Consider the following 11,913-nt stretch of genomic DNA (forward strand, 5'->3'; position numbering starts at 1 on the left):
ATGATAGCTTGCAGCTATGAAAAACAAAAACAGTCAGATATCCAAAACATTAAATGTAAATTAAAGTATTGTCATGCTTTACACACTCTTTAAGCCACAACACTGACTTGACTTTTGTTCAGCAGATAATCACTGGCATCCTCCACCAAGTCCATCACAAAAGGTCTTTGCTGAAGAAGCTAAATGTTGTAGTCCAAGCACATTAGCGGAAAGTTAAGTGGATCTTTACAAAATAGTGTCACAGTCTTAAAGTGATTGTTCTTGGTATCACAAACAACAAAGCCAAAAATTGTTGAACTGTTGTCCCCTAATGAATCAGCTGCTATCTTACTTTTGTCTGTTCTGCTCTGTTTTTTGTCTTTTGTGTGTTTGTAGAGAGGCCATTAGTAAGTGGTAAACTCCTTCTACTAGTATAACACTTTAACTAATCCACAAGACTCCAAAGTACTATCACTTGTTAGTATCTTGCCTAGGCTGGATGATGATCTGACCTAAATACAGAATAGCTTCACGCACACTTAGACCAACCAGTAGATAAGCAGAGCCCAGGCAAAGAAAATTATTTTTGTGGTATTAAAATATTTTAAGTATCGTATTTGTTCTTACCAGGAATGAAAGTAGTTTTAAATTTGTGCAGGTACTATGACAAAAACAATCAGTGGCTCATTGTGTGAACCAAAACAAATAAAATTATAATATTTTACTGTACTGTAGGGTCACTGTATGGATAACACAAAAAGTAAAAGCACTTCACAATGTGGAAAAAATATATAGTTTGGTTCTGCCATACAGGGTGGAAAGTAATTAATTACATATACATTCATTACTTTAATCACAATTTTGTCTATTTTGCACCGTAAGTTGTTTAAAAAATCGAAACTTTAACTTTTACTTGAATTTATTTTGAGTGAAGTTATTCTGTTAGATTAGAAATCGTATCCATTATTGAGTAAAAATATAACACGAGAAAACACCAGAAAAAATAGCACTGATCTTACAGCTGGATTTGTATTAAGATCTCATGGTGTTGCATCAATGTGAAGACCATCAAGTTTAGTTCAAGTTAACTTCAGAGAAAAAGAAAAACCCCTGCTGAATTTAAAGCATCTGTTTAACTGTAAGTATAGGCAACAGCTTTATCATACATTGTAAGCTTGTATAATATTTTAACAACAATTGGAAATGTCAATTTTGTCAGATATTTGTGATTATGATTTGTATTGACTAAATTTAAAAACAGAAAATCAGGTGCTTAGTTTGGAGTCAGTCATTTAAAACTATTAAATAGGAATAACAAACAGCAGCTGTTCCCATTAGAAATACACATAATATTTTGTGTTGCTTTTTATTTATAAATTTGCTCCGTTTGACACCAAAATGTCCTCATTTCCTTTGTGATGACCTGAACTTCGTTTTGCTCATCACAAAGTAACTAAAGTAACATTTTAATGAGGTACTGGTTACTTATGATGTTAGTAACTCTACTTGTATTTACGTGCAAATATTGTTTATAAAAAATAACTGTAGTTTTACTTGAGTAGCCTAATTTTTTGTACTCTTTCCACCTCTGCTGGCATGTATGAACATAACCTGAAAAAATGTGAGAAGCACTGCGATAGATGGTTATTAATATAGGGTGAGTTTCCACTGCAGACATTTTAAGAAGCAGGGGTATCTTCATCTTCTCATCATTTCCGCTACAGAAATGATGAGATTTCTAGGATGGAACTCCACCCAGAAAATGGCCTTGGTAAGGATTTAGCACCTGAAGTACACACTCACCTCACAGGAGGGATGCTACAAAGCTAGTCACTCGATGCAAGATGTTCTTAGACACAAAAACTTTTACAAATAATAAAATGTACTTTAAAAGTGCTTCAGGATTAAATTTCCAGTTCAAAGGAAAACTTTGAATTGAAGTGAAGTTTGAGCTTTGAGCTAAACATTTCATATTCCTAGCATTTTGTTTCAGTGAACTCCCAATTTACATTTCTCTGAAGCTCATCTTTACTGCTTTAATTATTAAAATCTGAATTGTTATGAACTTATCAGGTATCCTCCCCTTTCTTCTCTCACATAGAGTTGAGAGTCAACACAAGCTACAGATTCTCCAAAGTCAAATTATTATTAATCTGAACTTCGGTGCTTTGAAGAGATTCTTAAACAAGTCTGAACAGTGGAAGTTATGTTTGTGCATGAATCATTGAGTTGATTAAACAGTTTTTCTAAAGCCTAAAGTTGTTTTTATGACAATTTAAGCATCATGCTAGGTTGTCACTTTGTTCCCCACTCAGACTCAAACAAGCACAGAAGCAGTTGTTGTTTAGGCATAACAGACAAAACTCCCACAAGTCAACAGAAGTGTTACTGCTTGATATTTTTTCCTTCACCTCAGTTGGTATGGATATACAGTTGCTTTTCTTTGGCAGATAGACGCATGCTTTGTTTTGACTGAATTCTAAAATAAACTATCTCCTTTCAGTTTTTAAACACTTGACACCATCAAATGGGTGTTTGCCCTTCTCCCAACTCTTTGTCAGACTCCACCACCAATCCCAGTGTGTATTTCATTTGTCTTAACATTTTTTGTTATATTGTTGTTTACACCATTCCTTTACTTACAAGGCCAACATGTTCCCTTTTGTAGTTTTTGAAAGAAATTGCAAGTATTTTTCTGCAGACTTGCTCACAGATCACCCAAACCCAATAAGTCACAATTGCTGCAAATTTAAGCCGTTTTCCCACCTGATAGTCCGGTTAACTTGGTTTGATTGGTGACCAAAATTGGAACATTTGTTCCATTTTCAGCTTAGGTATATGGGACTTTCACAATTTCACAATCTCTTTTCACAATGCACTGCATCAAACTAACCAAACCCTTTTCTCTGTGCCTTTCTTTGCCACATAAAATCTTTATCATCTTTTTTTTATGAAAATTACTTGGAACTATCCCAGTCAGATTTCTACTGTTTTATTGTCAGAAAGCAAAAAGACGTCTGAAATGTAGAACTACAAGACAGACTTTATCTGTCACTTTGAAAGCACCATGGAATTTGGAGCTGCACTGACTTTATTTTGCCATCAGAGGATAAAGACTCCAATTGAGTAATTATCAATCGATTAAGTTTATTTGTATGGCATATTTCAACAACAAAGCAGTTCAAAGTGCTCTACATCATAAAAACACAAAAATATAAAGTCATAAAAAACACCAGTCAAAGATTGAGAAAACCAGGGACAAACATTACATTTTGATGAGTACCATCATCGTAATCATCAACAGACATTGAATGTGCTGGTCAGTGCTTCTTTTATTATGGTTCAAAAACAACAGGTGGGATTTTATAAGACGTATGCACTGTAACTGTAATCATCACTAATGACGTCAAAATGCTACAACAGCCATATTCATTCAGGACAACGGCAGTGGTAAAGCCTGTGTGGAGAACTAGACAAATCCAATTCCCAGCAGAATTATGGTAGAAACAAAACATTGCTGTTTAAGCCTGAGGGATTCATGATATGGTGATGGGGAGAAAATAAATGGAGATGGGTTTTTTTTATTACACTTTTAAAACCCCAAAGGAACATGGAGGAATATCAGAGCTGTATATGAGCTTGTAAGTGAGGAGTTTACTGTAGAAATGCAGCCAAACTCACCACTATATACTCTACATTTCATCGGTGTAAAGGAGCCAGGCCAGCGACTGCAACATTTTTGCAGGTACATGATTTTTCTCAGCAGGATGAAAATGTCAACGTACAATACATGACATGATCCCTTATCTTTAAAATGTAAACACACCACAACACAGAGCATTCAGACTCTCACGAGTTTACCTCAGCAGCCAGTGGCACTTTCTCAATAAGAGTATCAAAGCTACCGTATGCCCTTATTTTATTATCATCACTATTATTTTTACCATTTAAAAACCCCACCAAGACAGAAGTAGAGTAACTGCATGCTGGCATCGGTAAAAACACAACGAGTTGATCAGCATATCTATATGGTGTTTAAATAAGCCATATTCTAATTTGAAGGCTAGTAACACCTGTATGTAAAATCAAATATAATCTTTCTGTATTTGCTGTAATTGTATGTGGATTCATATTTGATCGCGATGTGAGAGGCGATGACAGGCTCCAGCGGGACAAACCGGAGGAACCTTGCAGTGATCTGTCACATTCAGATCACTGAGGGTTTTATGTCAGAGACACTTTTGTGTTCTGTTGCTGTGTGGACTACTGCATGAGCAGCTTCATAGTGTTACTGTTTAGTGTGTATTGGGGGAAACATCTCTGAACTGCTGATTTTGTTTGTGATTGGCTGATTCAGGTTATTAATATGTACACTGTAATGCCCACAAATAGGTGCTTGCCAACTGCAAATGCACTGAATACAAAGACTTCAAGTCAAAGTGTTTTGTTATTTATGATGTTTTGTTATTTGAAAGAGGAGATTTGTGGAGCTATGATCAGGATGAAAGAAACACTCTGTCCACTTTCTAACACAATTTTTAAGACTCCTAGTGACATTTTTCAAAACAACAGCTAGTGATAAATCTAGAAACTCTGTTGTTGGTGACAATGCTCTGCAGCTCAGCTTCAACCTGTCTATCCTGAGCTAGTAGCGAGAGCGGCCATTAGCCTCCATTAGCTTCTCCTTCCTCAGTCTGACAGTCATCAGTTCAACACCAAACCTTCACCAGCAGTCAGAGCAGAGCAGACCCATTCCACTCCGTGGCCACATTGCAAAAAAATAAAATAAAATCACACACTTGTAAAGCTGAGTAAAGCTATCAATCAATGCTCACCAGATGCCATGGCAACGCTAACTACTCCAACTCCAGAAGTGAGATGGTTTTAGGCAAACTAAGCTGCACAAAAATGTCAAACTTTGCACAAAAATTTAAAGATAGAACCCTAAACAACCTGTTTAAACAGTTTATCAGCAAAACAAAAAGTTGTTTAGGGTCGAGTTTCACTATGTTGATTTACACAATGTTTCTGTATTGAAGCATGTTGACATGGAGCTCTTCAGACGTCGTCATCTTCCAGTGTTAAAGGCACTCCAGATGTTGCTATTCTGTTTGTACTCTTTGTCCAAACATCTGGGCAACAAGCGCGCTTATGAATATTAATGAGTGATCTATGTCTTAAGACCTACATGTATGATGGACAGAAAATTCAGATCTGAGGTGGTATTAAAAAAAGAAAGAAAGAAAACACTGGTGATGTTTTTTTTCTGAATAAAAAAATGGCCAGAATAGAATAAATGTTCAATCACAATCACACTCAGTTCAAGCTCTTGATGTAAAGCAATCCTGCTAGGTACAAGTTCTTGGGCAAAATTTATATTCATACAGACATAGATTTAAATGTTACAACACAGCAACCTTGCATCAGCTCACTCAATTCATTCTGTTAAATCCAAAAAATAAGTAAACTCATGACATAATTTAATTTTAGTTAGTAGTTTTTCTCTCCCAGATAAACATCAGAAAATTATCTTGAGAACTTTGCAGCCTCAGTTTGTGTCACTTACCATTTCACTTTTGACTTTGTTTACATCCACCACAAATAAGGTAACTCCAAATGAATCGATTCTCTGTTCTTTAATCAGACTTTCGACCTGGTTAGATAAATCACTCCATAGTTTATGACTCTTTGCATTCATCCTGGTTTTCTTCATTTCTCAATGTTTTTCTTTAATCCACTGGATACAACATCTTATTAAAATGTGGCGTTTCAGATGGACAGCATTCAGCACAGTGTGTGAGCTGGCAGAAGATTTCAAAGAATGAAGATAACAATATTACTTAAGACAACACAAAATGAGTGTTCATAAAACCCACCGCCAGAATTTAAAAAGCTGTATTTTGCTCCATTTTTAGAGTGAATTTCTATCCCTTTGCTGTTTTGAATTTATGGATAGTTATTGATTAAAGTGATAAAAACAAGGTTTGATGTATTGCAACAAAAAATTTATCAAAGCATGCTCCAAAGACTAAATCATGCAACATTTCCCTTAAATGCATTAACAATATGTTTATTTTGCTGATGCAGGGAGTTTCTGTCTCCTTCTTATGCTGCTGTTTTAACTGTTACTTCGTCACACACATTAATAAAAATCGACATTTTTTTTATTCTAATTGCTAATTGTGCCAGCATAGACACATATTACGACCTCCTGTTTTGTTGCAGGGAAGAGGAGTGCAGACTGTGTTAATGATCCCTCCAAATTAAGATAGAACAAATGAAACCGTTTCATGTTCCTTTTTGTTGCCCAAGGCTAATCTTTCAGCTTTAGACTTTGGTGCATTGTATTCAATGCTTACAATGCTTATGTTTTGACTACTAATAAAGCATTATTTTGGTTCAGACTTATTGCTAAATGTGATAAATGTTTGCCATTTTGGTAGTATTTGGAGCTTCTTGTAGTGAGTTGTGTCAGGTTGTCCTAATTTCCTGATCTAAATAACTACACTCCTATCACAAAACTACAAAGAAATACTTAGACCAAGAGAAAAATGATTTCTATAAAAATAACAAACACAGACACACAAATAAATATACAAAGCAACATCAGATGTTTTTCAAAGCAACTAAACACAAATCAGTTTCACTGAAAAGAGCAACCAAAAGCATGCCACTGCAGTAACATGCGAGACTAGTCTAGGAAAATTTAAAGGTGTTTTGTAAGAAGATGCATCTTCATGTTCTTCAATGTGCACATCTAAAAACTCAAATTCTAAATATGTGGAAAATAATTTCCGTGAATTTGCGCTTTGTGCGCCATTTCGAACCATAAGGTGTAGAGCGGTCAGAAGATGTCGGCGTTTCTTACCGGAGGTAGTCTCTCCGGCACAGGATGAGGTTGGCTTTGGTGTAGAGCGTAGAGCCGACCTCGCCCAGCCTGCAGTCACAGCAGGCACACTTCAGGCAATCCTCATGCCAATATTTATCAAGAGCCTTCAGCAGGTAGCGGTCCTTGATCTTCCGGTTGCAGCCGGCACAGCCTTTTGGCTTTGCGTCCGGCTGGACAGTGAGCATTTGTATACCTGGAAGCACAGACACACTCATTGAACACTGAAACACTGGTACGCTCTAGAACGCCACTTCACTGTTTATTTTTATTTTATTTCAGTTTGTTCGTTTGTTTGTTCTGTTGTTTTGATCCATTTCTTAAAACACACAACAAAACACTGAGTGGCCGGAGTGTAAAATATTGTTTCAATTGAACAAGTTGTTTAACAAAAAATAAGTTTATGAAATTCTACTGAAGTTACAGCTAAAATGTATCCGCTGTCTTTAGACATTGTGACATGTGGGCTGCTGTGGAGATGCACACATGAATATACTATCGACAGTCAGTTTTAATACAATATTAAAAAGCAGCATATTAATAGAAGGTTTCTTTTAACAAAAAAATACAATAACTGGTCATACTTAAGTATAGTGAAATACTATATAATCCATAATAAATAATCTGCTGGGCTAACATAATTTCAGTTATAGTTGAATTTGTAAGACTAAAATGAAAACAGATTTTGTCTTTATTTTCACTTGGATGTTTTCAGGTTAAATCAGATCAACTGGCAAAAATAAAAATGCCTTTAATGACCAGTTCATTTAACACCAAAAAGTGAGTCAAGTCATTTATCTTGTAAAATCATTCTGTTCTCTCTGAGTGGAGTAACAGACTAAACATGTTCCTGCTGGAGGAACTAATCTGTTTAAATCAATCCAAACTCGTCCTGTATGGTTTACATTAACACAGCCTTATTGTCTGCATTCTGACTGATTTCTTTGGGTCACTTAACTCATCCTGTGATGTACTGCTGTTCTTACAAACAGCAGTTTTTTTTTTTGTTTGTGTTTTTGCCGACTCCACGGCTGCAGCTTTACTCCAGGTGAAAGATTGTTGTGTGAGAGGAACTATTGATCTTAGTGTATAAAGACTGAATTAGAAAATTTAAAACATACACAAACTGTTTCAGCGTGAGTAAACTGAGCGCGTTGAACACTGAAACATAAGATCATTACAAACAAACACGCAGCTCTGTTTAAACTGCCTTTGAGACCAACAGGCACACACACAAAGCCACCACCTCCAATTTGGCCCATTTTAACTTGCGTGTGGGTGCGTGTGTGTAAGTGTAAAGAGGCGTGGTTCCAGGCAGTGCTGTGTATTGTTTGGCCTCAGCTCACTGTGGAGAGCCTTTGTTGGCCCTGTGGGTGCTAGGAGCCGCCTCACAATGAGGCTTTAAATTAGTATTCTCCTTCCATTCCCTGAGGAGCACCACAGCCTCACTCCTCTTTGTCCCACACTCGGCACACACACGCACACACCCCCACCCACACACATGCACGCACAACTTGTTTCTTCTTTAAAATGAAGTAGGGTAGTTTGGGTCACTTTTAATTACACAAATGCCAGTGTAAGGAAATGTTAGAGAAATTTTCACCTCTTTTGGGGATTTCTTGGAGCAAGTGACTGACGCAAATTTCCCAGCAGGAGACAAGTTGCTCATGTGGCTTCTGGTTGTTGATGTGTGTGAAGCAACTTTAATCTGAAAATCATGCAAACAGACTCGGGATGCTTCTCTGTTGTTAACTACCTGGAAATGTCCTTAAAGGTGCAGAGCAAGCTGGTGCTCCAGGCAGTTCAAAGTTGTTCTCTACCGCCTAAAAAAGAGTCCACTGCAGGCTGCAGATCTGAATAAAACAAATGTGCACAGGATCAAAGAATTGTGCAACAGGATTTTCAACTCATTTGTTCCGGTGCTGGCTGCTGATTTGTTAATTGGCTGGATTTAGACAGCAATGCGCCTCGGCTGCTGTCCACTAAGCACCGCTGATCCGTCCGCCCTCGTTAGCACTACAAAGTCCTCATTACCAACGAAAAGGGAGAAGGAGTCTGCGCCCTCCTCTTTGCTTTGCGACCAGGAGAGACTGAGAGCCATGAGCTGGATTTGTTCACTTGGCTTTTATGACAGGAAGGGGAAGTTTGTAATAAAGTGAGACAGAGCAGCCGGAGTCCGGTGGTACCAGGCTGTGGTGCTGCTGGCTCCGGGTTCTGCCCGACACGTCTGCTCCATCCAGCAGACCATCCAGCCATCCAGCTGCCGGGCGATCGGTGGCAAGATGCTGACATTTCACCATCACTTTAATTACCGTTGCTATGGTAGCCCACAGTAAGTTAAGCCCAATATCATGGCGATTGTAATCAGACCCAATGTGTGTTACAATCAAACACAGCGCACCCCTTATCATAGGTATCAGAAACCAACATCCCGTGTGTGTGATGTTGTAGACATGGAGGGCTGCCGGTGGATGTGAGGCGGAGGGTTGGAGCAGCAGCAGAGGCAGGTCACGTCACCTTCCAGAGACACGCTGGGAATTCCTCCCAGAAAAACACCGAAACACGCGAAGCGCAGCCTGCGCCGGCGCCCGTTCAATGAAAAGCCAAAGAAAACGTCTTACCGAAACTTTGCTCCCTTTTCTGCATTTGCTGAGCCACTGGAGCACCACCATTCAACCCGAAGCCACCGAGTTCCGAGAGCAGCTGTCTGCGAGCAGCCTGAGACCGGGCTTTGTTAGACACAGAACAATCCAGCACGGCGGCGGAGAGAGAGGAGAGGCGAAGAGAGGCAAGCAGCGGCCGACGGAACAGCAGGCGGAGGAGCTGGAGGCGAAGCTGCCGCTGCTCTACGCTCACATGGCGTGTGAGAGCACGTTTATCACTGATCGCAGATGCAGCCTGTGCGCAGAGAGGTGCTGGCCGCAAATGACAGGATGACAAAGAGATGCTTCCCCCCACCCCCTGCGATGCAGAGACCATCTGATCCGGCAGCCAGCCTAATCACAGCGGCTCCTGCTGCACGCCGCTTCGCCAATCGGCGCTTTCAACGCGCCACAAGGCAGGGAGGCAGGCTGGATCTCCCCAACCCAATCCTCATCTTTTAATACTTTGTTCTCATTTGCACACAGGCTACGCTTCCTTGAATTAGGAAGCTGGATATTTTAATTTAAAGCAACTTTTCTTTTTTTCAGTCACCATTGAATTAGTCAACTGAACATGAACAGGACGGGTGACGAAGTATTGAGGCCTCTTACTGAAACAATGAAGACTACTCTGTCTCCAGCAAATTTTCAAACTCCTGAAAGGATTACCTGAACATTTTCAGGATCATGCAAAGATCAACAATGAACCTAAAAGTGTTGGAACCAAAGTCTTTTCTGTTTAGGCTGGACATGAAAAGCGGGTCATACAACTGCTGTACACATTGCTATGTGCTTTTTAAAGGGCTTCTCAGAAAGTGGGACTTCTAGTCTAATAAAATCATCCCAGTTGTTTTTCCACAAAAACAACTGATGACAAAATTATGTCAAACTTATCCATTCCAACTGGTCTACTTATCTATATCACTTCATTCTGAGATCATCGTTCTTCATTCATGGAGATAGAGAATTGAGTAGTTCTTTGCTTTCTTAAAACAAATCTGCTATTTCTCATCCATTAGAGGCCCAGTTTTGACTATAAAGCCAGTGCAGAGGCACTCACCCACCTCAATAGCCTCCTAGCTTCCTTTTGCACACCCATGGTGTTCTAATGCCCTGATAAATGCTGGTTGTTCTCTTAATGCTCCAGCACAGAGGAGGAGGAGACGGCAGTAGGAGGAGACACAAGTCAATAGTTGGCATGCGGCTTGAGCCTAAACTGCAGCGGTAATAAGATGGGTCATAAAATGCTCTCTGCGTGCTGTGATGAGTGATGACATGCATTAAAGCTGACAGGGTATTACCTGCCAGTAATTAGGTTTTGTCATGGATTGAATTATTTTAAGACTGCCTATCTCGGTAATCATGCAATTTGCTGAGGTGTGTGTGTGTGTGTGGATAGTGGGCTCCCACACCTCTCCCGTTTCCCTTCCACCCTCAATTAGCCAAGTCATCCTCTTTGTGAATGGAAGACGGAGACAGAAGGCGACATCAATTGGTAACGCTAGCATCCTGCCAGCCACTCAGAGAGAAAGAGAGAGAGAGGTATGTTTTGTAGGCTAAAAATGTTCATGACCCCAGCTCTTCTCTGTGTTCCAATAGGTCACTAAACCTTAAATTCTTTCTGGGGAAATGGATGATGAAGACAGTTCCTGGTCAAGCCAAGTGTGATTTTAGGTTAATACGGAGGAGTAGTGGTGACCTGTCTGTGTCCTTGCACTGAGAAAAGGGCAGAGACTCCTACCTTGAAATGGGATGCAGCCAGGGGAGCCTAGGGATGCTGCTGCGGATGTTCCTAACTTGGAGACAAACTGTCCACGAGGCAACTTTCTCAAATTGAGTGAATTCCTGATCTTCTAGAGAAAACTTAGCAACCAAACTTAGAAGATGACTTGAAAATCAGCCAAACAGACTTGAAAGCACCCTATCAAACAGTACAGATCCTGGATTTTGCTCACAGTCGTTCCATTCCCCCTTTGCTGCCTTCTCTCCTTCTCCCTGCCCTGTATCTCTGTGTCTCTTTGGTTTTCTGACAGGAAAAGCGGTACAATGTTGAGCCTCCCCTTCTATTTAAGCCCCTCTACCAGGTCCCCAGTCGGCAGCACACTCCAGCTCATCCAAGAAGCTGACAAGCACCGTTAGGGAAGGCAGCGCATGTTGCTCTAATGGACCTCATTAAGCACTACTTACAGATGTTCTCTTAACATAATTGATCTGCAGTGAGTTGAGAGGACGGCAACCTATTCCCCAGCCCCCAATTATGGCCCGGTAATTAGATCCCCAACCTCCTGTTCTCCACATTCACCCTTCTAACATTCCGAAATATCAAAGTATCTCTTTCTCTCAAAGCGACCGCCCCCTCCCTCCACCAGTTCACCTCCATGTCTCCCCCCTCCTTTCCTCCCACCC

General features: G+C 39.9%; 1 protein-coding gene across 6 annotated transcripts in view; it reads right to left on the bottom strand.

Moving 5' to 3' along the window:
* Window positions 1-11,647, bottom strand: part of lmo3 (LIM domain only 3) — a 34,357-nt gene extending 22,710 nt beyond the window's left edge. For 2 of the 6 annotated variants that reach the window (XR_006369735.1, XM_044107610.1), the window contains exons 1-2: window positions 9,487-11,187; window positions 6,848-7,061 (exon numbers count right to left, since the gene is read on the bottom strand). Coding sequence is in view for 5 of the 6 variants with exons in the window: in XM_044107610.1 (XP_043963545.1) it covers window positions 6,848-7,061; window positions 9,487-9,844 (572 nt within the window). In the remaining variant the exon portion in view is untranslated. The other 4 variants (XM_044107612.1, XM_044107609.1, XM_044107613.1 and 1 more) reach the window with 4 other exon arrangements.
* Window positions 11,648-11,913: the final 266 nt, after the last annotated feature.

Source organism: Gambusia affinis, linkage group LG23 (genome assembly GCF_019740435.1).
Source record: "Gambusia affinis linkage group LG23, SWU_Gaff_1.0, whole genome shotgun sequence".
Lineage (NCBI taxonomy): Eukaryota > Metazoa > Chordata > Actinopteri > Cyprinodontiformes > Poeciliidae > Gambusia > Gambusia affinis.